The sequence below is a fragment of the Panthera pardus genome, unplaced genomic scaffold (assembly GCF_024362965.1).
Source record: "Panthera pardus isolate Hobbes unplaced genomic scaffold, ASM2436296v1 HiC_scaffold_16, whole genome shotgun sequence".
In the NCBI taxonomy this organism is placed as follows: Eukaryota; Metazoa; Chordata; class Mammalia; order Carnivora; family Felidae; genus Panthera; species Panthera pardus.
Window position 1 is genome coordinate 9,148,295 of NW_026526721.1, and position 26,207 is coordinate 9,174,501.

Sequence of the window (26,207 nt, forward strand, 5' to 3'; positions counted from 1 at the left end):
CCCCAACATCAACAGTCACATGCTCTACCTACGGAGTCAGCCAGGTGCCCGTCTAAATCCTTTTAATCGTGAGCCAGAACCCCACAAAAAATAACACTGCTCTTGAAAAGCTTATTAAAATGGCACAAAAGAACTGGACCAGCCGCAGGTTAGAGAAGCACTGCTGTCAACCAGGCAGGTGGAAGGTGGCTGGACATTTCTGCCCCACAACCAGCAGTCACCAGGCAGTGAAGGCAGCGACTTCTCACCCAAGTGTGCAAAGGGATGAAAACAGGATCGATTCTGAGAAAGTGAAAGCTCTCTCAATGTATCCGTGTAAAAAGCAATCAGCAGATTAATCTTTGATGCTGCTTTTCCACAAAACCAAAAACGTGCCTCAGAAAACTTTTATTTATGCATTTTTGAGAACTTTTTTGATGATCAGCCCCAAGTATATTTTACCTACAGCATAAGAACGTCGAACGCTTTTGGGGCGCCTGGGTGGCTCAGTCAGTTAAGCGTCAGGCTCTTGGTTTCAGCTCCGTCATCGTCTCACGGTTTCGTGCGTTCGAGCCCCGCATCGGGCTCTGCGCTGACACTGCAGAGCCTGCTTGGGATTCTCTGTCTCCCTCTCTCTGCCCCTCCCCCACTCAAGCGATCGGATGTTAAGATCTTACCGTGAATGGATATCAGAGCAATTTCTGTTCTCTAAGCAAGGGACAGAGGTCATTGTGTTTTTAGCTGACACTCACAGGACCACAGTGTGCAAGAGGGGACCCTTCAGGAGCTGGAGTCTAGTTCAACCCCTTTCATTTGGCAGAGGAACAGACCGAGGCCCGCACGGCAGACGTGGCTTTCCCCGGGTCGTGAGGCAGAGAGAGGGAGGAGGATCCCTACTCACTCGAAAATAAGATCAAAGTGCATTTGAAGCAGGACGTTGGACTGAGGAAACATTCTCACACAGTCAGTGCCCTATGTGCTCTGTGGGCACACAACACACACAGATGCGCACGATAGGAGCTCCAAGGTATTTTTCCAACAAAAGCGTTCACGTTATCGTGCAAAACTTTTAAGTGGTGCCCAGACAGGATGACTGAACACACAAGGTGATGAAAATGCTTCAAGATTCTGAAATTCCAATGACTGAATTATATTCAAAATAACATGTTGACTGTGTCTCGCCAAGTTTAACTCCCTCGACACAGGCAATCCACATCGGGCCTATGAGGATAACCGCATTTCTTTTTTTTTTTTTTTTCTCCTTAAAGTTTATTTAGAGAGAGAGTGAGCGAGCGTGCGCGTGCATGCAAGCGAGTGCAGGGGAGGGGCAAAGAGAGGGAGGGAAAGAGAATCCCAAGCAGGCTCCACGCTCAGTGCAGAGCCCGACACTGCGCTCAATCCCACGACCCTGGGATCATGACCTGAGCTGATATCAAGAGGCGGATTCTTAACCGGCTGAGCCCGCCCCCCCCCCCCCCCCCCGCCAGGCACCCCGGTAACGCACTTCTAACATTACCTATTTCCGGCTTGTCCAGAAGACTGACGAGGATGCGGAAAGGCTTCAGATACGCATGATGGCGTTCCTCTATGTCAGCATCTGAGAACTTCTGGTGCAGTATCTCAGCTAGACCCTTTTTTTCCCCCCCAAAAAGCCACATATTATTAGGATATTGTAGGACACTGTAGCACAGCATGACACTCTTGGTTTTTCTAATTTTAAGCACAGTATGACACTATTGGTTTTTTCTAATTTTAAGTATTCTGGGATAGTATTTCTGATAGAAAACCAGTCACAGGGCACGAAACAGACACACACAGAATTTTCCCAACCGCGTATCCAGCAACATTCCCAACATCTACTTTGAGGTCCTACAAATCAATCTACTGAGGAATCATGATCAGGAATGTTCTGATTGGGACCTACTTTCCAGAAAGTCTCCTTTACCTCAACTAAAAGATCCTTAGAATATTTTTCAAAAAAATACGAGGACTGGTCTTCGTAAGAATTTGAGAGTTCGGATTCTGGCACAACGGTATTTCCTTTAATATCTGAACCTGCAAGAGAACAAGAGCCATGAGCTGTAACAAGATCTATAATTTTAAGGTACATAACATTATGCAAGGGTCTCATGCTGCGGTATTTTTAAAAAGAGAACTCCTCCAACAGAAAACCAAATTCCAACCTGGTGAGACTAAGTCACATTTTCTTCTTCTGATAAAAAAAGTGGTATGCTAAGGATTCCAGCTCAACAGGCATCAATTTAGTTCATCCCAAGAGTTCACCCTGTCTTGGAGAAGTCTGATTACAAGGACCTAATGGAAACAGGATCATTTTTAAAATCCAGCATTTATATGGCAGTATGTGAACTCAAGCTATTCTCCTCTATATGCTCTTATTGTGAGTTCTGGGTAAGTCTGTGAGGTCTTCAGGGCAAGAAAGGCATCTCATGGTATTAGGAGCATTGATTCTGGGGCTGAGGCTAACAGGTGGGAGCCAGCACTCAACTTGTTCCCAGGTCCTCTCTATAGACAGCAAGTCAAGGTCAACTAAGCGGGAGCTGAGCATTTATCAGAATCATCCTTTTGATAAAAATGCTTAAAGAGTCTGTAAATATTCTTCTTGACATCCTTCACTGGCTTCCGTGCAATGGGTTCTGGCAGTTCTGTAACTACGGAGAAGAGAGGAAGGAAAGGGTTCAGAGAACTTCCTGACTTTGGTGTGAGAAGACCTAAATGTTGAGAGTTGTAAAAGCGGAGAAGCAAAGGATTCTTTAGGGCAGTGAAACCACTCTGCGTGATGCTGTAAAGGTGGATGCGTGTCCTTACACGTGTCCAAGCCCACAGAATGCTCACCACCACGAGTGAGCCCTGGTGGAAGCCACTGACGCTGGGTGATGACGTGCCAGCCCCAGTTCACAGACTGACACATGTGCGACTCTGGTGGGGAGGTTGTGGGGGGGGGGGGGGGGGGCGGAGCTGGGAACTGTGTACCTTCCTCTTAATTTTGCTGTGAACCTGAAACTGCTCTAAAATCATAAAGTCTTAAAAAAAAAAAAAAAAAGCTGTGGAGTCCTTTCATGGTCACTTTGTCTGCCACCTGTGCTCAGGTACACGAACATGCAGATTTATAAAATTCTGAAGTGCTAGCCTCCAAGCCCTGGGATTTCCTGAACTCTGTCCCTGTGAACCAACCGTCAAAGGCTTTTCTACAAGTTTATGGGCTGTGCACAGAAACATGGGCCCGGGTTCTCAGGCTCTCCCAAAGTCGGTTCCAAATGTCTTCCAAAACTTTAGGTCAATACCACAAACATTTCCATCTGTATCAAACCGTCTGTGGGTTTGCTCTCACACCCTGCAAGCCCATGAGACTTCTTCATAGCAGCAAGCTTCTACTTGAAGGAGGTTTCACTACAAGTTTTTGTGGTATTTCAAGCTTCTTAAAATGCAATTCAGTGAGCATTTTAAATATCCCATTTACGGGCACCTGGTGGCTCAATCTGCTGAGCGGCTGACTCTTGATTTTGCCTCAGGTCATGATCCCAGGGTCATGGGATCGAGCCCCACGTCGGGCTCCGCACTGAGCGTGGAGCCTGCTTAAGATATTCTCTTTCTCTCTCTCTCTCTCTCTCCCCCTCCCTCCCTCCCTTTCTGTCTCCCCCTCCCCCAATCGCACACGTTCTCTCAATCTCTAAAATTAAAAAAAAAAAACCCATTTGTTTATTTCCCTGTTTTTTGTGTAACAGCTGCAACATAAGCAAAGCTACAGCGTAGGCAGAACTCATCTGACCGGTGCCATATTCCGTCAGTGTGTCCTCTCTCCAGACTTCATGATTCAGAAACATATCACCAAGACTGAACCTTGATCCACAAATCAGCACTATAAGGTTTCATGTTAACTTCGACTTTCGATTGTCGTATACTGCTCAGTACCTAGTAACCACGCATAAAGTCTTCTGTTTAGAGACATATCTCTTCTCAGGAGGGTCTGGGTGGCGGCTGACAGGATATGCACGATGTCAGATCTGAGCAGAGGAATGGCTCTCTCGTTGGAATCCTATTGGAAGACAGAGAAAACTTTACTGCAGAGGGATGAACAAGTAGATCATCGGCTTTCTGAATGTGGCCCTTCCTTACCGGTCTACCAAGGTTGCTCTTAAAAAGGTAGTTCTCAAAAGGGGTTGGTTCTTCACGATGCCCACGGACAGAAGCTACTCAGTTTTTGCTACGGAAACACCATCCTCACAAAAATGAACAAGGACGCTTCAGCCAGCTGGAAGCAAATGGTGACCGCAAAGTGGCTGCTATAAAGCTGCCTGGATCTGTCCCACCTGCCCCCTGCCCCCCACATCCTCGGGAATACTAGGGACTTCCTGGGAGAACACAAACGGCTTACCAGACATGTATAAAATGGAAAGAAGAACAGAACAATTTCCAAATTATTTCTTTGCACCAGAACATTGGAGTCCAACAGTGATGCACACAGAGACTTTACCTGTAGATGATAAAACAGCATGGACATTTCACTCCCAAGTCATTTAACATCATTTGTGGGCTACTCTTTACACTCACAAAAATAAAATTAACTCTTCCTGGGAATCTTGAAACCACTGTGTTAAATCACATGGAATACAACAGTAAGGCGGAAATGTGGAAATATGGGTTCTAGCTCTAGACACTGGGGGTGGGGCAGTGAGAGGAGATCATCGAGATGACGTGACCTGGCTGACCTGTGAGCTGGAGGCTCCTCACCTTCTCCTCTGTCCTGGGAGTGTGCGTTCTGCTTGCCTTCCCTGCCTCAGAAGCTGCCTGAGGGATGCAGCTTTGACATGGTGATGTGGCACTGACGACACCTGCATGGTATATGTGACCGACCCAGGCAAAGTCTCTACATAGTAAACTTTTACAATCTGGCAGGTGGATGCAGAGATCTACTTGTCCTGTGCCCGCCCAAGACAAGCCTCATCAGTAAGCTCCCCGGCGTAGTAAACTGGCCGCCGACCAATCTGGAGTGGCCTGCCTCTTCCTTTGGCCTCCCGCTGCCCTCTGCATGTATGGAACATTCCGGGTCACACCCAGGAAGTTCCCAAGGAGGCTGTAAACAGTGTAACATCGGACAGTGGATCAGCTGCAGCTCTCACACGTTGCATTTGAGAGCTTGAAGGGCTTGGACGAGATGGTCAGGTTCTAAGGCCTCAAATTCTAGGATCCAGAAAGGAATGTCTTTAGGTTCCGGTAGGATCTTTTGACTAACCCCAAACTCCATTCAGTTACATGGATTCCAAACCAATTCAATCTATACTCTATGTGTCTTTTCCAAGTATACATATACAGGAACACAGATGCAGAACAGTTGAGAAGAGCCGTAAGGGAAATGTTAATTCAGAAGAGAGGAGGGAAAACATTGGAGTTCTGTAGGAAAGCTGAGCAGGAAGGTCAGGGAGGGTCTGCACTGAGGCCAGGGGAGAAGGGGTGGGGAATGAGGGCAAGGAGCAGGGAGGCAGCATCACAGACTTGCAGGCCAGGCCGGACAGTCAGTTTGGGGGTGCAGAGGGCCTGATGGGAGAGTGAGACTGGTGGGTTGGGAGCAAACCTATAATACTCTCGAGTTTGGACTTTATCTGTAGGCAAGAGGAAGCCAGATATTTTTCAAGCATGGTATGGGTATGAACAAAGCTATGCTTTAACAAAGCAAAGAGCTAAGAGCAGTAAAAAAAAAAAAAAAAAAAAAAAAAAACCACAAAAAACAAGCCTGGATGGGCAGAGGATGGGCAGTCAGAAGATTATGATGTGGTCCAGAGCAAGGATCAGAAGCTGAAAGGAGAGCAGTGGAAATGGACAAAGCTGTTCAGTTTTACCACTAGGTGGTGACAGACTGCGGGCCATCAGACACACAAGACGTTAAGTCTAAAGATGTGGGAAGGTCAAGGGAAGGGATGACCTTGCCAGGAAAGAAAGCGGCCCTCCAAAGGGCCTGGGGATGGACACAGGAAGAACCTTGACAGTCTAGGTTTGAGAGCAGCCAGAGGAGAGGACGATGGCAAGAACAGGACTGACAGAGACAGTGGCTGGAGGAAGAGGGAGCCTGATGTGTGGACAGTGTGCAGTGTGACACAGGACAGGGAGGAAACGAGGTTCTAGCTACAGCAACAGACTCCGTGAGGCCTCAGAGCACTGGTCACAGCTAACTATTTCCCGAAGGGCCCTCCTTAGGTGCAAGTACTTGTTTGAATATGCAAAGCGTTAGTTAACGCGTATGTTGAAAACAAACACCACCATCCTGGGTTTCATTCTGGGTACTGATGCCTCGAAGCCTCCTCCTCGTTTTGCTCAGCAGCAGAGCACACATGCTCTGAAGCTTGCAACACCTCCCTTTCCCTGCCGCTCTCCGAAGCCCCTCTGCAGCCCCAGTGACGGCCTGTGCCCAGGAAGCCGGGACCTGCGTGCCCCGCTCCACCAGCGTGAGAAGCAAAGCACCCACCGTGAGCTGGTAATCCGTCCCCAGCATGTACTTCTGCTCCTTGCCGGGCGAGTCCCTGCTGATGTGGCCCACCACGAAGAGCGAGGCAGGAAGGCGGATGGCGGGGCTCACCAGGACACTCCCCCAAAGGGCAGCGTAAAACACCTCCTTGCCGACCACCAGGGACAGCCTCAGGAGCAGAGCGTCTGTTCTGTGGACAAGACGTTACGGAAGGTAAGGGCTTGGTCCCAGGCGTCCGTGTCTCACGGTACCAACAGCCCCTGCTCGCCTTCCCCTGGCTGTGGGACCATTTCTTCATGGTTCTGAGAGGCTGCCGCCTCTTGCTTTTCTGTTCTGTCCACCTGCTGGCCATCACTGAAACCGAATTTGCTAAAACAAGCATGTCGCTGAGAGGTACAGCTTCTTGGCCAACGGGAAGTGTCTGACTGGTGGTGGCACCGTGGCTCAGGTCCATCTGTGGCTCCTGATGCTGCAAGACCCGGTGGGTGGGCGGTTCCACCACCAAAAAGGGGATGAGCAGACCAGTCACTTTTATTAACATGTTAAATAAAAAATAAAAGGTCAGTGCGACTGACTGGAGACTCAAATAATGATAAAGACAGCCCTCCATCTGAGCAGAGCAAGAGACATTTGACTTTAGAAACACTGGGGACAAAGTTCCCCTGGGAATTTGCAAATCCCATAAAGCCTGTCACTCCATCCACAGCACCCCCTCTGCTGAGTCCTGCTCTGGGACGCTCTCCTGCTGATGTCTGACATTCCTTTGTCTCTTATCTCTATCTGGGTCCCTCTCCCATGACGGGACATCAGCAACTCCACGTCCGCCCTTGAAGAGAAGCAGGGTCCTCAGCGGGTCCGGGCTTATTTTTCCACAGACACTGACCAAGGCCCGGCCCCTCTCCGCTCAGTGGTGTGCCTGCAGCTGACTAGGGCACCTTCCCCGTCAACAGTGAGAACGGCTTACGGGGCCAATGACAGCACCTGTCAGTAAATGGCAGAGGGAAATCTCCACAAAGCGATTTCATTTAATGAGTGAAGTGACTCAAAATCCAAAAGAATTCTACCTGTCGGGTTTCCTACTGGCAAAGAAGACAGGCAACAATCACAGGACTGGTCGTCCAGGGTGACGCAGTGGCCTACCCAGGTTCCCAGAATCAGGCCTGTGCTGTCCAGATCCTGTGTCTGCTTCCTGGCAAGGGTCCCTAGGACGAGATTAACCTCTGTGCATGTTAGCTTGTGGCTCTGAGATACGGAGAAGAGATGGAGATGTTTGGACCATGACCTGAGAGTCTCCTGTAAACCTTAGCACAGGCGAACAGAGCTATCACCTCCCACCCATTACTACCAGGTCTGCTCTGCTTGCTGACACGTCCCTAGGGTCCAGATGATTGTCGGACACACAGCTGGCACCCAAAAACACGGGGAGAGGAGTGTCACTCTTTCCCTCTTATTACGACCCGAGTCACCTTCAGCTTACTTGTCGATAATCAGTTCAAGGTACACAAAGGCATTTCGTACAGAAAATTAATACCTCTTTATATTAACAGTAAATTTTGTTCTCTTTAACACTAGTCTGGGGTACCTGGCTGGCTCAGTCTGTAGAGCACGTGACTCTCGATCTTGGGGTTGTGAGCTCGAGCCCCTTGTTGGGTAAGGAAATGACTTAAAATCTTAAAAAAAATAATAAATAAAACTAGTCTGACCCTTTTAGTCATAAAATACTTGAATTTTACTGTGCACGTGATGCACATTGCCACCTCTGCAGAAAAAACCAAAACTGAAGAGGCACGAATGACAGCCAAATGTTCAGGAAAAGCACACAGAATGTTTGGTGGCTAAAGATATCGACTGGTCTTCTATTGAGGCTGAGCAAACAAATAGAGCTTATCTCGCCCGGCTCTGAAAACAGCCCAGCAAAGGCCCTGATTTGAGGCAGGAGCACCACTCTCACTCAGCAGCAGCGGCTGCAGCGCACTGGGCAGGCCGACAGGCCGGTCTGGAGCTAGGAAGAGATTCCTACAGCAGGAGATTTGAGAAAACCCTGGGAGAGCTCCCCTCTCTCCGGGACCCCTCTCAGGGGATGAGTGATGCTTATATAAAGCCCGACCCCTCTCCGGGGAATGATGCTTAGATAAAGCCCGACCCCTCTCCGGGGACTGATGCTTAGACAAAGCCTGACCCCCTCCGGGGACTGATGCTTAGATAAAGCCCATCGCAGACACAGCGGTGCACTCACTGCCGCGGCATCTCCCTTTGCTGGAACAGGGTATTCCCAAAGTCGGTTCCACGGAACACCGACCACGAGCTATTCACGGAGGGTTCAACTGTCCAGCAATGGGGGAGGTGCCACCTAAGCTATCCCTTTTGCATTCAGAGTGCACGGGCTAGTTCCCTTTGTTGGAGAAATGCAGCTTATGTCTCATTTTATCCTAAAAAAATTAATAGACATTAAAAATGTCAATGATGCTGTAGTTCAAAAAAGGGCAATTGTGACAAGACTTTGCTAAGGAGATTAAAGTGAAGGGCAAGATAACTGGGTTAAAAGTCAAGCAACTCTCTGGGGTGCCTGGTGGCTCAGTCGATTAAGCCTCTAACTCTTGACCTTGGCTCAGGTCACGATCTCATCGTTCCTGAGACTGAGCCCCGTGTCAGGCTCTGTGCTGACAGTGTGGAGCCTGCTTGGGCTTCTCTTCCTCTCTCTCTCTCTCTCAAAATGAATAAATAATCCTTATATATATAAAGAAAAGCCAAATAACTCTCTACTAAGTAAGAATCACTCCTATCATCTCCAATGTGAAATTAGCTTACACCGTTTAGAGCCCGGGACTCAAATGTTTTCTATTCAGATCGAATCAGCAACCAAAGCAGCCTCCGGACCCCTCCTATTTCCATGCCTCCTGCCTCACCCCGCCTGCCGCTCTCTCGTGCCTCCTGTAAACACAAGCTCACTCTCTATTCAATGGATAGTCAGTGACACAGGCTGTTTGCTGTAAGCCCCAAGCCTTTCCCAACTTGCCACTTGTGTAGGGGATAGTCATGGAAAGCCAACCTGTCACAGGAGCAAAGAGCTCGAGGTGTGGCCATGTGAACAAGCACAACAGTGACAACAGTGTCCTGCACCACCACAGATACATGACCAGAGTACAAAAATTCTAGAGCCAGCAGAGCTGATCATCATGGTGCCTGGAACTGACCAAAAGAAAGGTCAATAAATGTTTCAACTACCATTTAAGTCAGGCTTTCTCAACCCTGACACGATGGACTTTGAGGCAGGTAAGTCTTCACTGTGGGGACAACCATGTCACTGCAGGATGTTTATACTAGATGCCAGTAACACCCTCTCCATCTCAGTGGTAACAGCCAAAAATGATGCCAAATGTCCGTGGGGGACACGAATCACCCCAGCTGAGAACCACTAACTTACATGAAAATCTCTGCCAAGCAGTTTTTGCTTGCTTACAAACCTCTGACAATATTCACCTTTCCTCCATTTCCTCAGGAGTTCAAGATTTTCTCCAAACTACTCTTGTTTTCTCAGTGCAGCAAAACACAGCTATGAAGCTATTTCACAGCACTTTTATTTTATTTTGTTTTATTTTATTTTATTTGAGAGAGAGTGCGCACACAAGTGGGGAAGGCACAGAGAGAGGGAAACAGAATGAATCCCCATGCTGTCAGCACAGAGCCAGACTCGGGGCTCAAACTCACAACCATGAGATCATGACCTGAGCTAAAACCAAGAGTCAGACACTAAGCCAACTGAGCCACTCAGGTGCCCCTCATAGCCACTTTAGAAAAGACATTCTGGCCAGTCATCTGCAGGCATACAAGGGTCGGAAAGCCAGGGTGAATAAGAAGTCCTAACACCGGTCAGAGTTTCTGTTCTTAGGGTTCACTGACACACAAGCCAGGAAGCCTCCACCTCCGCGAAACTCGTGAGTCACCCTGCCCGCAGCGGCCCCAGCCCAACTCACCCCTCTGCATGTGCTACCAACAGGACAGCAGGACCCCCACTGACCCTCCTTTCCCTGTTCCTGCACAGTGTCTGCCGGGGGGTGTCTGACTCAGCTCCAGAGCACTCAGGGGGAGAAAGAGCTGACGACTCTCTCAAAATGATGACTTCTCTCAAATTAACACGGACACGGAGACCAAAGACTTTGGTGCAATCTTCCCATTACTGTGCCCGAGCACACCCACTCAGAGATTCTAGAACCCTCGACCAGTAACCACCTAGGAGAGCTGAAAACGAATGACTCTGGGGTGCTGCAGACACTGGGCCTGGTTTCCTGTCACAGCTCCATCTACCCAGTGATTTCACGTAGCTCTACTCAGCTCTTGGTCGGATGTCAAGAAATCACAAAAAAAAGCTATGTTAAGCAATGTTAGCAACTGTTCAAATGAACCCTCATCGATCAACTAAGACAACACGCAAAAACACCCCAACTATTTACGCTCTTCTGGTGTGATTCATTCTTATAGATTAAAAAAAACCACACAAATCGCAACACATTTAGGGAACTGATGTGTTCATCTGTCAGATGACAGAAAAAGCGTTTACGTACACACACGTGAACATACCATATTTGTCTGGGAAACATGAATGGGCCAGAACTTCTAGAAAGAGCCTGAGCTAGGAGACAAGAGACAGATCTGGTAAGGGCCCTCTAGTTGACTCCTACATGACCTTCCATTCATCACCTCCACACACCTACCAATCCTGCATGCGGCCACCGGCTTAACAAGGCAGTGACACAGACTCTGCCTCCTACAGAAGTGGACGGCTGACCAGACCCACGGCAAAGGGGGGGCTCTCCGCTGGGAAGTGGGAAGCCACCACCTGCTCTATGTGAAAGTTTGAAATGTTCCAGTGTAAATTTTTGGTTAGGTATGTCAAATTCCACTACAAATGCTGTTGACTTAAATGCACCCTTAATAACCACTAGCCACAATCCCCCAAACCATTCTAGTTATCTGGTTTCTCTGAATTTAGGGGAGCACTCCAAATAGACCTTGGATTGATTCCTTGATTCCACCCCAGCCCCTGCACCCCCCAGTCACAGCCATGACAAAGGTGGGGCGGCCGGGGCCTCTGGCATGGGGGAAATCTGGGCAGTGCATTGTGTAATCAAATGAAACCTTTTGCAAGCACCAAGGTTTCTAAACCTCCCAGTCAGGCTGCACACAGGCTCTTAAAACAGGTCCTATTAAATAGAGGGTAATCACAGTGATCAGACGGTTGATACAACGGAAGTGAGTTCTTATGTGATAATTCCCCAGACAAACAGGACACGGTATATACCCAATAGTCTGAATAGACTTATGCCTTCTTCTGCTCCTAAGCACGAGTGAAACAAGCCCTCCATGAGTTTTTATGCTAGGAGCTTTACAAATGTCTCCAAAGTGCTGCTGAAAGGTGTCGAGCTATTCTGCTTAGTTAGCATTGCCTTCTCGAGCCCCAGCCATCAATGAGCATGGCTCTGCTTTCGTTCAGAGGCAGCCAGGTGTAATGGGAAGCAGGAAGACTTTGGAATCTGACCTACGTGGCTCAGAATCCCAGCTCTGCCACTCACTCACCATGTGACTCTGGGAAACCTTACCTTCTGACTCTCACCTGTAACTGAAGGCAGTTCCCAGGAGAACACAGCATCCGGTCAAGCAGGGACCACCATGGCAATGGAAAGCATCACCCCGACTTCCGCACCTTTCCCTGCTGCTCCTTCTTCCCTGCTTCTTACACAGCAGGCCCCCCAACGTCCCCCCGCTGTGCACCAGCAGGTCCCCCTGCACCCCCTCCCCCGGTGCACCAGCACCACCCCCCCACCAGCAGTCCCGCCACCGTCAGCACTGGATGAGACCCACCTGTCGTAGATCTCCGAGCCCTCCTCCAGGCCGGGCAGCAGGCCCACAATGAAGGCCTGGAGACTGGGCAGGAGAAGCTTCTGCAGCGGGAGAAAGTATTTCTCATACAGGCCAAGCAGCACGGGCCTCACCGACATGGCTGCGTTCGCCAGAAGAGGAAACAACCCATAGCTTTGGGAAAGAGAAAGGGAGATCGGGGTGGGGGATAAATGAGACACCGAATCAGAAGTTTGGCACAATCACCCAGCCAAAGGGGATTTTAATTTTTTTATTACGTTTTTAAAAAAATATTTATTTTGGGCGGAGCACAAGTGAGGGAGGGGCAGAGAGAAGGGGACAGAGGATCTGAAGTGGGCTTTGCGCTGACAGCCTGACAGCAGCGAGCCTGATGTGGGGCTCGAACCCACGAACTGTGAGATCATGACCTGAGCCGAAGTCGGACACTCAACGGACCGAGCCACCCAGGTGCCCCCAAAGGGGATTTTCAAAAGCAGCCAGCTAGCCATTTACACTAGGGACGGAGACGCTTGCCTGGCATGGGATGGTCACAACGTGCTGTTGGGCAAAGAGCGGACGTCTAGGCAGGATGCACGTTACACGTCCACTTAGGACACACTTATGGGGAGGCTGGGGAGGATGCCTCCAGAAGGTGAGCCCTGGCCGTCTCCTGCTGACGTCTTTAGGATGAACTGTTGCCTACCACTCCCCCATGTTGCTTGTCCTTTTCTAATCTCGTGAACTGAAATATGATTACTCAGGTAACAAAAAAGTAATACGGTAGGGAAGCTACTCTACCTGTACAGGAACAAATCCTTGGCCAGCCATTTGGTCCCCACAATTTTGAAGATAATCTCATAGGTTTCTAGGGCTTTTAGGTGCACACCACTGGGCAAAGCAGGATGGAGGCACTGGGCTAATCTCTTGCTGATGAGGAGCCGTCTTGGCAATAAGGAATACCTCAGGTTACTCTGAAGAGCCTGGAAAACAAGAGGAAAAACAGGAGGAAAAAGGGAGCAATGTTTACAATGGAAAGTAAATCTGTCGAGGCCAGGAAGACAAGAACAGATTCAAAAGGAAGACAGAGGGTCATCGTGGGGAACACCAGGGGGGCCACGAGCCAGGGGGCACGGGTATCAGGGAAGCCCCCAGCAATGCTGGAGGTGAGGCAGGTATCAAAATCAATAGCAAGGAAGATTCTGTCACCATCAGACCAGGCTCTTGGCCACACATAGGAAGCCAGGTACAGGTGAGGGCTCCAGTCCACGCATGAGGCTCAGCGGAGCACAGACCATATTGGGGGAGGTGACCCCCGTCCTTAAGAAGACCCTCGTTCTTGCACTGAGGAAGCCCTTGGACTCTGTCCAGGGAGAAGAAGGGGTCTGAGTTATCCCCATCATTCTCCCAGCTTGGCTTCACAGCCGGGGGCTCTGAGCAAGGGGTCACCCCAGAAGAAATGGGGGGGCACACCTCTCGGCCATGACTCCTGGCATCTCCACCAGCTGGTGATCCTGCTGGGAGGGACCTGCGTCCCGCAGGAGAAACACCCAGCCCCGTTGGGATGCGGCAACGGCACTCCTGAGCCGGGCCTTGCCTGCGTATTCGCAGTACCTGAGAACCACAATCAGGAGTGTGAGCGGACTGCGGCCGTTCTGCCCGGCCTCAAGTGACCACAGGCAGAGTGCTGCGGTTGGGTGGGTCCTCATGACTCAACCTTATGAGACAAAGTGTCTGTCATTAGGGAACAGTCCACAAATATTTGCTGAAGGCCTACAGGGTGAAGTCCACGCTTCTCAAAAAGCCACTCAAAGGCCTCCATAGCATGACTCCTGCCTGCCGTGACTCTTAATACTTCAGATCCATTTGTGATTCCTGCCTGGCTCTCTGCCCAAGCTCCATCCTGTCCACTTTGCTAATCTCCCTCACATGAGACCTAGCACCCCATCTCACGGAGGCGGAATGGCTCTCCCTGGCAGGGGCCCTCCGTCCCCTTCCCCGTACTTAGTTCTGGCTACTCTGGGTTCCATGGGCATATCTGTCACGGATTTACAACCCTGTTCTACTGATCATCTGCTTCATGGCTGACTCAGGTGGGCAATGACTTGAGGGCTGGGTCTATGGTCTTCCTTCACCTGTAACAATCACTTGGGCACTCTGCATAGCACCTGAAACAAAGCCGGCGTGTTCTGGAAGAATGTCAGAAGACGTGTGATGCCACCTGCACTCTGTGTCACAACTGCTGGCCGCTGGACCACATGTTCTTTTGATCAACGAAGAAAATGACCTTAAACATACACTGAGGTTATGCAGGAGGCAAAGGGAAAGGAAGGAAAAGAATATTTTTCATCGGAAGGCTGGAGTCTAACTGAACTCTTGAATTCAATAAACCTATGTTTCAAAAAAATAAAAAAAAAAAGCTCATGCAACTAGAAGTCATCAAGAAACACCTTGAAACATTATATATATAAGTCTGACATTTTAAAACAAAGGGAAAGCCAACAAATTAATTTTTTTTAAATGTCTCCTGTCAAAACAAATCCTGAGGTGACTGGAAACACATGCTGTGACGAAGGATAAGAACAAACTGAGAGTTTTGGCAGAGGGAAAATGAATGTGGGAAACGCACAGGAAACTGCATTTTATTATGGGCGTTTTCAGACACACAGAAAAGCAGGGGCAACGGCAATGTAACCAGCACCCGGCTTCAACGAGCATCAACTCCCGGCCAATCCTGAAGACGCGGCTTTTGGAAAACCACGTCTGAGACTTGACTGGCTTAACAATAACGTGGCTGTGGGCTTTCTCCATGGATTTAAGAGCAGGAGAGAGAGCCTCTGTCTTCACCTGTAACAATTATTTCTATCAGGATAAAGCACTTGTTTTTTAAGTCACTACCTACTCTCGTTCGCCTCAGTATCCTCAGGATTTCTTCTATCTGAGGTGGAAAAGATGTGATGCACCTCCCATGGTGGTCATTCGGGACTCACCAGCATCTGCTTCCCTTGGGCTGTGCATGTAGAATCCCATTTCTCTGCCCTTGTGACCCTAGGTGTGGCAGCATGACTTACTCTGGCCAGAGAGATGAGTAGTGATACGTGTCATATTGGCATAGGCTCTACGAGCCAACTCAAAGCTTGTCGGGTGCTCTTCTCTTGACTCTAAGATCATGGAAATGTGGGTTGAGCTGAAGCCCTTCCCAGCCTGGCTCCCTGAGAAATTACAGAGCAGAAACCCCTTGCAGCCCAGTGAGGCAGAACTCAACCATGCTGTAACACTCACAGAGATTAGGGATTGTTTGTTACCCTGGCATAACCCTCCTTATCCTGACTGATACACCTCTTCCCACATAAATGCAATGATGATGAACCACAACCATTCTTTCCAAATGAAGGGGGCTGCTTGCTATTTTTCATTTGAATGTGTGACTTCATGTAATTTGAAAAAGATATAGGAAAAGGAATATAACCAAGAACGGAGGCTATAACCAGCAAAGGTGGACCTGGTTGTTCATTGTATGCCGTCCACGTTAATCCATGCAAACACAGCATGCCTGAGACAGGGGCTCTGTGCTGTTGAGGGAAAGGTGCCTAGAAATATAGGATGCTGCTTGATCTGAAAATTCAGCAAGAATAAAGGAGATAAGCAGATCGTACGCAGAAAACCGGGAAGCTGTTCCTCCTTCCTGGTAAGAAAAACGCCAATTAGAACTACAAGGAAATACCATCCTTTTCACCCATCGGACTGTCAAGCTCGATCAAGGCGCACAGGTTCAGGAGCGGACCAGGGCCAGCCAGGGATCATGAACCAAGTTCCTCACCTGGAGTCAGGATGTGGCCAAACAGAACTTGCGAGCCTGCTCCGTGGAACAGTCAGGACATTCCACCCTGCAGATTTCCATCACCAGTGACGGGACTGAAATAGTGCCTCGGTCACAGTGGCTGTGCTAACCCGCTTCCCACAGAGCCTGCCACTCAACAGGTGCTTCCACGCTGAGGCTAAGCAAACAAGACTGTAGTATCGTTAGACCGGTTTAACATGTGAGCGTGGGGCTGACAGCCTGGCATTCCAGTCCCACCATTTATTTGCTCATTGGGCAAATTCTTTAACCTCTCTGGCTATAGTTTCATCTATAAAAATGAAGATCATGGCGCTTCACAAAGTTGCAAGCATCAGGTGAGACACCACATGTAAACAGGACAGCACGCTGTCTGGCACCCAGGAAGCACATGACCTCTTACTATAAGGACAAACTGAAGGGGCACCTGGGTGGCTCAGTTGGTTGGGCGTCTGACTTCGGCTCAGGTCACGATCTCACGGTTTGTGAGTTCAAGCCCTGAGGCGGGCTCTGTGCTGACAGCTCAGAGCCTGGAGCCTGCTTCGGATTCTGTGTCTCCTTCTCTCTCTGCCCCGCCCACACTCACACTCTGTCTCTCCCAAAAATAAATAAACATTAAAAAAAAAAATTAAAAAAAAAATAAGGACAAACTGAAAAGGAAGCACAAGACTTAGAGATGGAGAGAAGATACACTGCATTTTAAAAGAACTGACTGATGGGCAGGGGCATCTGGGTGGCTCAGCTGGTTAAGCATCTGACTCAGTTTTGGCTCAGGTCAGTGACCTGAGTTCGAACCCTGTGTTGGGCTCTGCGCTGGTAGCATGTAGCCTGTGTGGGATTCCGTCTCCCTCTCTCTCTCTGCCCCTCTCCCACTCACACTGTCTCTCTCTCTCTCTCTCTCAAAATTAATAAATAAACTTTAAAAAAAAATTTTAAAGAATTGACTGATGGGGGACCTGGGTGGCTCAGTCATTAAGTGTCTGACTTTGGCTCAGGTCATAATCTCACGGTTCGTGAGTTCAAGTCCCAGATGGGGCTCTCTGCTGTCAGTAAAGAGCCCGCTTCGGATCCTCTCTCTCTCTCTCTCTCTCTCTCTCTCTCTGTTCCTTCCACCCCCATCTCAAAAATGAATAAACATTAAAAAACAAATTTTAAAAAGTTTCTCTAAAAAAAATAATAAAAGAATGGACTGATACCCAGTTGTTTACAGATAATGCCCTTTATTGTCACAAAAGCAAACAAGGACACTAGTTAGGGGTGCTGATGAGGAAGGGTGAAAAATATATCAAATCAGAAAAGCAAAACTCAAACCGCTCTTATGTTTGGTGGTAAGATCACTGCAGACCCAAAATATGATGAAAATCCCGAGAGACACTAAAGCGAAAAAGGAAATCTGCACAGAGGAGGTAGAGTTGGGAGAACACGAAACTTCCTTTTAGGAAGACAGAGGCAAAGATAAACACCAATGCTGAAGATTAAAAGGGATAATAAAATATTACTTCTTAAATAATATTTAAGGCAAAATTTCTAAACAAACATTTTGCAAGCCTTAAAACTGGAGATTAGAATCACCAGTGAATAAGGAATCTACTCCTGAAATCATTGTTGCACTATATGCTAACTAATTTGGATGTAAATTTTAAAAAATAAAAAATAAAATTAAAAAAAAACTTAAACAAACAAAAAAAAAGAATTGCCAGTGAAACGCTTTGTCTGTAGTGCATTTAAAGCACTTTCTGAAATAAGGGATTCCCTTAGACAGAGCACCTCCTCCCCCAGAGTGATGGACTTCATGCAGGAAAGGAGGTTGGGGGCCCTATTTAAAAACACTTTTTAAAATGTTTATTGTTTATTTTTGAGAGAGAGAGAGAGAGAGAGTGCAAGCAGGGGAGGGACAGAGAGAGAGAGTGGGGGACAGAGGATCTGAGGCAGGCTCTGCACTGAGAGCAGAGAGCCGGATGCGGGGCTCAAACTCACCAACTGTGAGATCGTGACCTGAGCCGAAGCTGAACGCTTAACCGACTGAGCCACGAGAAGCCCCTAAAAACACCTTCTGCGTGGGCAGTACTAAGCAGCATCTCGCAAACATGCCTGAAGGGCAACATAACCTAACTCTTGATGCCATTAAGGAAACAGTGATCTGCTCGCCATCACCCTACCCTGTGTGCAGAAGCTGGGGGCGGTGGGGGGAAGGGGGACCAGTGAAGGAAGAGCCAGTTGCTTCTGGTCAGTGGTCACAAAGGTGTGGTGTCCCTTTAGAAGACTCCCTTTCTAAGACTCTTCCTTTATTCTCGTTGAGGGCTAATGCATGGCCATGAGGGGAACGGCTCCATGTTTTCAGGGCAATCTTAGATGAGAATGAGTCATCCAATGATTCACTCTGCCACTTTGGCTGCTAAAGATTCAGAGCTCACGGTGGTGTTTGAGCCACCGTGTCTTTTTTCAGGAGCTCCTCTACCTGGAAGCTGTCACTTAGGCATCCCTGGACATGCGGAAGTGCTTGGCCCATGTGGCTGGCCCACTTTTAGGATCTGAAAAGCACTTCTCAGTTGGAAACTGGAGGCATTCTGCCGCATCCTCTCTGAGAGTGAGATCAAGCCAGATGCCCAGAGCTGTCACTGCTCTTGAAAAAGTAAATGTTCTATTTAGAATAGCCCTGGCCTAGGAGGTTTCAAAACGGAGTGCTGCGCACTGGCGATGGGCATGTAAAATGGTGTAATCACTGTGCACACAGCATTGTGCATGGTGGCCCTTCAAAAGATTAAACATTTGACTTGTTTACCAAACTACCATATGATCCAGTAACCCCACTGCTGGGTACACGTTCAAAAGAACTGAGAGCAAATATCAAACAGATATTTGCACACCCATGGTCACTACAGCACTGTTCACAACAGCCAAAAGGCAAAAAACACCCAAATGTCAATGAACTGATAAACCAAATGTGGTCTACACATACAGTGAATATTACTTGGCCTTAAAAAGGAAGGAAATTGTGGGGCACCTGGGTGGCTCAGCCGGGCAAGTGTCCAACTTCGGCTCAGGTCATGATCTCACAGTTCATGGGTTCGAGCCCCGCATTAAACTCTGTGCTGACAGCCTGGAGCCTGCTTTGGACTCTGTGTCTTCCTCTCTCTCTGCCCCTCCCCGACTGGCACTCTGTCTTTGTCTCTCAAAATAAATAAACGTTAAACTAAAAAAAAAAAAAAAAAAAAAGGAAGGAAAGAAATTCTGACATGCTACAACATGGAGGGCCCCTGAAGGCACTGCACTCAGTGAAAGAAACCAGACACAAAAGGACAAATCCTTTATGACTCCCCTTAAGTGAGGGACCTAACGCAGTCAGATCCACAGATACAGAAAGCAGCATGGGAGGGGTCGGGGGAGGGGAAGTGAGTGGAGCTAGTGTTTATGTCTAATGGAAACAGGTTCAGGTTCGGATGGTGGTGACTGCTGTATGCCCCTGAACTGTACACTCACATAGTTGAAACGGCAAATTTTATATTACGTAGATTTTATCACCCCAAAAGAAAAAAGAAATGAATGCTGTGTTTCACCCAACCGCTCCTGCGGCCGGGCTACAAGAACCATGAACTCTCGAGCGATGTTTGCATGTTGGACAAACCACAAACTCTTTCCTTATCAGAGAACAAAGGAACTCCTTTTAATAAACCCTGAAGGGACCCAGGGACTTGGGTCCAGCCTCTCCTGAGTGTTTCCAACCCTTCAATAGCAAACTAGCCACCTTGAACTGAGTCCAGCTTCCACTGCTTGAAAACTGCTGATTTCCCCTTCATCCGTTCCCAGCTGTTTAAGAGCTGCCAAGACTGGACCCCTGGTGTGGACGAGGGAGGGCCGCGCGACTCTGCCTCTTTCCTGCCAGCCTCTATGCAGACGCTTGCTTCTCCGGCGGGCAAAGCCCAGTGAGTATTTCCAGGGAAGTTTCGGAAACTGTTTGGGTTGTGTTTTTTAGGAAACCCAAAACCCAAGCAAGTTAACAGATACATTGACAAACAGATACGGATAAGTATACAGATATAGTATATAATATATGTATTTATATTCCATCTACAATGCGCATGGTAAACACGGAATAAAAATGATGTTTACTAAAAGGAAAAAAAAAGATGAGAAACGTTCTTCAGCTACAGAAGAAACATCTCAGGGAAACTCATGAATCTGGAAGGAAAAAATGGCCACGTTTTCAGAGTCACTTGGAAAAGTGCTAAACAGAAAGGAAAAGCTAGGATCAAACCAGAAATAAACCTTCCTTCCTTATTTTCCTCAAGAACTACACTATTTTAAAAACATTCCTTCAGCTATAATCAAGATACAATTATAATATTTTGGACTTCATTGTATGTGTAGGCTCAGCAGGTTGACCTGAAAATAATAAAAAAAACTTACAAAATGTAAGTTTGGAAAAAAAAAAAAAAAAGGTTTGAACCACATCCAAGCTTCATTAATAGAGACCAGGAAGTGTCTCACTTTGCCCCACCCAAGACAACATCTGTGTCGCACTTTGTTAAACTCTGACAGTAAACTGTCAGCCTATCTGACAGTCTGACGTCTTCCAGGACTTCCAGCACAATTTAGATACCGTTCCGTGTAAGAAACGGGATTAAAAATTCCAAAAGGGTAGACCACCAACTCAAAAAAGTAACTTAATGCACTTAAACATGGTTTAAGACAAATTGTATGTGAAGTGTATTTTATCACAATTAAGAAAATTTTAAAGGGTCATTTAACAATATGGGTAAGGGAGTGAGTTATATTTGATTTTTAAAAAGTTTCGGGGTGCCTGGGTGGCTCCGTTGGTTAAGTGTCTGACTTCAGCTCAGGTCATGATCTCACAGTTCGTGAGTTCGAGCCCCGCGTCAGGCTCTGTGCTGACAGCTCAGAGCCTGGAGCTTGCTTCGGATTCTGTGTCTCCCTCTCTCTGCCCCTCCCCTGCTTGTGCGCGTGCTCTCTCTGTCTCTCTCTCTCTCTTGCTCAAAAATAAACATTAAGAAAAAAAAAGTTCCTAGAAGAGCTTGCCCAAACCTAATTTTGCACGGTGATCACCCTGACTTTGGAATTCAGAATGCCAGATGCCCATCTGTAAAGAAACTCAAGCAAGCCAATTTTAAAGCAGGTCTCGCGTCAAGCAAATGGTAAAATACCAGCAGGTCTTCCTTCTGGAAGTTGGTCATCTCTAAAAGGATGTTCATTTCATGCTATGAGAACAAAGCCGAACAGTGAGTAAGGCTGGCCAGGTAGCACGAGCTTGAACACTCGTTAAATACTTGGCCAAGGGACACCCGCGATGCCCTTCAGACAGAAGGAAAACAGAACAGACACTGAGTAATAACAAAGTGGCCAGGACTCCCCACACTAAAGTAGGCCAAGTGCTGAAGGTGGGGATGGTGGAGAGCGTCTCGCCTTACCTGACATGGCAGTGCCTCAGCCACCACGCCAGCTGGGGGGGGGCTAGAGACAGGAGGAGGACAGACAGGCCCCCTAACAGCCACTACAGGATGTTGAGATTTCACAGATAACCAATGAAGCCAGCTTTTGTTTAACTGGGGGAGTGACACGGGCTCAACCCCTCTGTAAAAGAAGAGCTTCCTTCTTTAAAAAGGTCACGGGCTGCAACATGACTGTCCTGCGCGGGACATGTCAGCTGACCGCTCAGGACCAGCCCACAGCACAGTGAACTGAGTGAGCAGTCCGCTCTCGACCAGGGTCACAGCACCCACACCCCACGACCCTGGCAGGGCGCCGCGGCCTCTGGTTCACTCAACCTTCCACAGGAGGTAGAGACGCACAAGAATATGTTTCTGCTTTTAAAATTCCTTACGCTTATTTTTGTCCCTTTTGAATCAGCTCCACCTTACTGCTATAGCTGATATTAACTTATACTTTCTGAGCAAACACCATGCTGCCTGCACAGGAGCACAAGCAAAGGCTGAGCACACACAAAGGCGGGAGACGTTACAAAGCGCGGCCCGAAGGCAGAGCAGCGGGCTGTCCAGGGCCAGGCTGGGGGTGAGGGGCGGGGGGGCACATGGCAGGCCAACCCCAGCCGGAGCCACCGCTGACTACCTAATGATACCACAAGCCCTGGGCCCCAGCCTCTGTGGGGCTGTTTCGGGAATCCATTTTTCTGAGCTTAACCGGAGCTGGCTGGGCTGTGGAGGGAATGCTGTGCTGGTCTAACTCATGACAAGGAGAGGCAGGGGCAGGGGCCCCGTGATGATGAGCACGGGCTCGGAATCAGGTGACCTGGGGCCCCATCGGGGCACCAGCCTTGCTCAGCTGCCCCGCTGGGCACAAGTTCCCCGGAGCACGCAGGCCAGACTCAAAAGGAGCTGAAAGGTTCCATGTTCATGCCGTTCTCACTTCCCCAGGGCATCGGGATTAACAAGGAGTGCATTCGACAGGATCACGGGGTGCACCCCGGGCTCTCGCTTGAGAGGACTGGGGAATCTCCACACTGGGTTGGGAAACTCCTTTTAAAACACAACGTGACAGACGCATCGCTACCTCACAGAGGGCAAGCTGCGACACATGTGTTCCAGTATTGCTCTTTATTTTTCCCCTTCTGAGTTTATTACAACATCTAGATCATAGAAGCCACTCCCTCTCACCACTAATGGCGATTTTCCCAGTCTTCCACATGGAAACTTTAGACGGCTAGCTGTGACGCTTTCCAGGTTTCCAGACACATCTTACTCTTTCCCGGCTGTGGTGCAGGTCCTGAGCCCTCCCTTACACCCAGGCACCCGTGTGTGGGTGCTGCGGCCGCGCTGGCTGAGCTGAAACACGGGATGCTGAACTAAGAAGTCTCAAGCAAGCCTGACCTGCATTCGGTGCCTTCACCGGTAAAAGGGGTTGAATGACACCAACTTCGGAGAATTACAGGTTTGAAAAAACAATGAGTGACAAGTATGTAAGGGGGGCTCACTAAAAGGGAATCATTCTATTTTGGGGGCTATGAGCCAAGAGGCTCAGGGGTGATGGAAAAGGGTGGGAGGAGGTCACGGCAGCAGAGTTAGATAGTGAACCACACGAAAGGAAATGAATTAGTGAATTAGAAGGGCAAACACGCCCTTCAGAACTAAACACGGAAACATACATGATATAGACAACACAAAATACTTGAAGAATTTATAACCATAAACCAGAAGATCTAATAAAAGCCTATCGTTAAGATACTAAATGACTCAATGTCTGGACATATGTTCTTTTCTGCTTTTCAAACGTATTTTAATCCACATACAAATGATATATTTAACCAACAAACCAAAAGCCTATTATGTGGAAACCAACTTGTTCAAGTCAGAGCCAAAAAAGCAGCAAGAGTATCTTAGAGAAAGACTCTCATTACAAATCCCAAACACGCTTCAGTCCCAAAAGTTCTACTGATAGAACTCCATATTCTTTCAAAGTCACAGCCAGAAGAAGAGAACTGGCACGCTCAAATGGGACTGAATATTATCCCCTCCTGGGCAGAGGTTTCTCTAGAGAGCTCCAGAGCAGCACTTCCTGATCCTCAATGTTGAAGCAAAATGGGTTCAGCAGGGCTGTGTGGAGCTTGGGACACATCTTCCCAGCGCTCTGGCTCTGACAGCCCACAAAAGCCTCGGGCACCGGAACGCACTGGGCTCCTGTGACCCGCGCGTGCAGCAAGGAATGTAATTCAGAGTCACAAGCCGGGGGTGAAGAAGAAGAACACACCGCCCCAACGCTGCACTGCCTGTTCAAGCTGATCCGAACCTGACCTGTGCGTCTCCTCCTCTCTGCTCTTCCTCTGCTTCCCAGTCCCCGAGACAAGCCAGCTGCATAAAAGCAGGGACAGCTGAAGAACAAGGTAGCTCTTGGTGAGGGGGAGGGAAAAGGCTGCTAACCAGGCACACAGGACGGTGACCAAGGTGTGAAAGCCTGGCTCTTTCCAAATCCATTCAAGCCCAAAGCTGGCTCCACTCTGCAAACCCCAGCAGCTATAAAACTGCCCGGGACCCTCAGAACCAAGACGCTGAACACATGGCTGGCATAAAGCAGGCACTCAAGGAACACTGCCTCCTCAGAAACACAACGGGGCTTCTGCACTGAGGGTGAAACCCGTGCAGGTGGGGAGACAGAAAATCCTCTGCAGTTTCTCTGAAAATGCCTTGATGCCAACCAGAACCACGCCGGTGCAGATGGCGAGGGCACAGATCAGCAGGGGACATTCCATGCCTTTTTAAGGACACATAAACACCTTTACTGCTGAGAAACAAGCGTGCCTGCTTCTGCCCCCAGAGGAAACAGGCTCCCACGGGTTAAGGATGGTCCAAGGTTGCGGACTCAGTTACCAAGCTTTGGGCTGTAAAGCACAGGATATCCAAGTATACAAATCTCAATGAAGAAACATATCACCTCACAACCTAGAGCACAACCTAAAGTCTAGAGCAGTGATTCCCAAACTGGGGCAATTTTGCCCTAGGGACATGTGACCATGCCTGGAGGCATTTTTGGCTGTTATAATGGGGTTTGGGGGTGGGATGTGGACAAAGGCCAGGATGCTGATGAACATTCTATAACGCCCAGGGCAGCACTCCCTGCCCCATCACGCAAGGTCACCAGCACCAAGGCCAAGAAACTGGTCTCGGGGAGCATATTCCTGTATTTGGCTAATGCAAAGGGCTTAGTGACACCCTAAAAGCACCTGAACCTTTTCATGCTTGTGTGCTTCTCACGGTGAGTTGACTTATCCTCAGCCTTTTCCTACTGTGGCCTCAGATGTCTGCCACATATCAGCCCTAAATTCCCCCTCAATTAAAGAGAGGAACAAAACGTCAAGGGTTGGTTCCTTTCCTGTCTCTTCGTATTAGAGGAAGCCCTTTCCAGAAGCCAGCTGGCCACACCTCATAGGTCAGAGAAGGTCACATGCTCGTGTCTGAATCAATCCCTGCCCAGGGAAATGGAATTACTAGGAAGAAGTCGTAGGCCAGTAGCATTGACCTCTGAGGCTGGGAGATGGGAGCTGCCACGCTGCAGCCCATTGTTACCTGATGCCTACACATAGCTGGGTTCTTCCGACGAGGAGGCAGGGGGTGAGCAGCTGGGGAGACATCCAACACGTGTGTCTCAGTCTAAGCAGCGGTGAGCTTGAACATAAACCAGGGTGCTCTGCTTTTTTAAACATTTATTTTAAGAGAGAGCTCAAGTATGCACGTGAGTGGGGGAGGGCAGAGAGATTGGGAGGTGGGGAGAGAATCCCAAGCAGGCTCCACGCCGTCAGCACACAGCCTGATGTGAGGCCGATCCCACAAACTGTGAGATCATGACCTGAGCTGAAATCAAGAGTCAGGCGTTCAGCCGACTGAGCCACCCAGGCGCCCCCGGGAGCTCTGCCTCCAAGCTCAGTGCCCCTTCCTTCATTCCACAACATCTGAGTTAGCGGACCTTCCAGCAGATTGATTTCCAAGGCGTACCTCTGCCACTGAGAGAACTAGTTTAAGTACAATCATCACCAAAAGCACATGAATAAGGTGTAAGGCAGAACTGTGCTGCTTTGAAAAGAGCAATTCAACACTTTACAAACTGATCAGGTAATGAAATGCCATGCTTTCTGGCCACATAAAGATGAGAAGTCATTAAAGTTAGTAAAGAATGAATAAAGTGATGTCTGAGGAGACAGCAATCTGATGGACCTACGGCGCTGAGATACCAGTGAAACAGGAGGCACCACCATCAGAATCCACGTGCGCCAGGTGGGCGTGGGGACTGCAAGGTGCACCCGAATCACGCTCCCTGCTTCTGTGGTAAGGCTGTGGCTGGGCCCTGGCTGCGCGGCCAGAGGGTAATTTTCTCCCTTGAAGATACGAGTGGAAGTAATGTGTGGCATTAAGGTCTATGCATGCTCCTATATGCTGATCCCCCTTCCCAGGGAACAGAATGGCAGTGAACAGAGCAACTCTGCAAGCCATGTGTTACAGATGGCAGGGTACTGGGCTGGGGTCGCTAGAACGACCGTGGGGAAGAGAGCTGCCCATCCGGAACACCACGCTGAACCAGTACACGAGCAAGAAACTT

At 48.7% G+C, this 26,207-nt stretch overlaps 1 protein-coding gene across 4 annotated transcripts in view; it reads right to left on the bottom strand.

The window, feature by feature from the left end:
- DOP1B (DOP1 leucine zipper like protein B) overlaps positions 1 to 26,207 on the bottom strand; it is a 96,851-nt gene that overhangs the window by 58,390 nt on the left and 12,254 nt on the right. For all 4 annotated transcript variants that reach the window (XR_008422416.1, XM_053903090.1, XM_053903089.1 and 1 more), the window contains exons 2-8: positions 13,112 to 13,293; positions 12,317 to 12,487; positions 6,458 to 6,647; positions 4,373 to 4,471; positions 3,910 to 4,033; positions 1,925 to 2,034; positions 1,496 to 1,610 (exon numbers count right to left, since the gene is read on the bottom strand). Coding sequence is in view for 3 of the 4 variants with exons in the window: in XM_053903090.1 (XP_053759065.1) it covers positions 1,496 to 1,610; positions 1,925 to 2,034; positions 3,910 to 4,033; positions 4,373 to 4,471; positions 6,458 to 6,647; positions 12,317 to 12,487; positions 13,112 to 13,293 (991 nt within the window). In the remaining variant the exon portion in view is untranslated. The remainder of the gene's footprint in view (positions 1 to 1,495; positions 1,611 to 1,924; positions 2,035 to 3,909; positions 4,034 to 4,372; positions 4,472 to 6,457; positions 6,648 to 12,316; positions 12,488 to 13,111; positions 13,294 to 26,207) is intronic.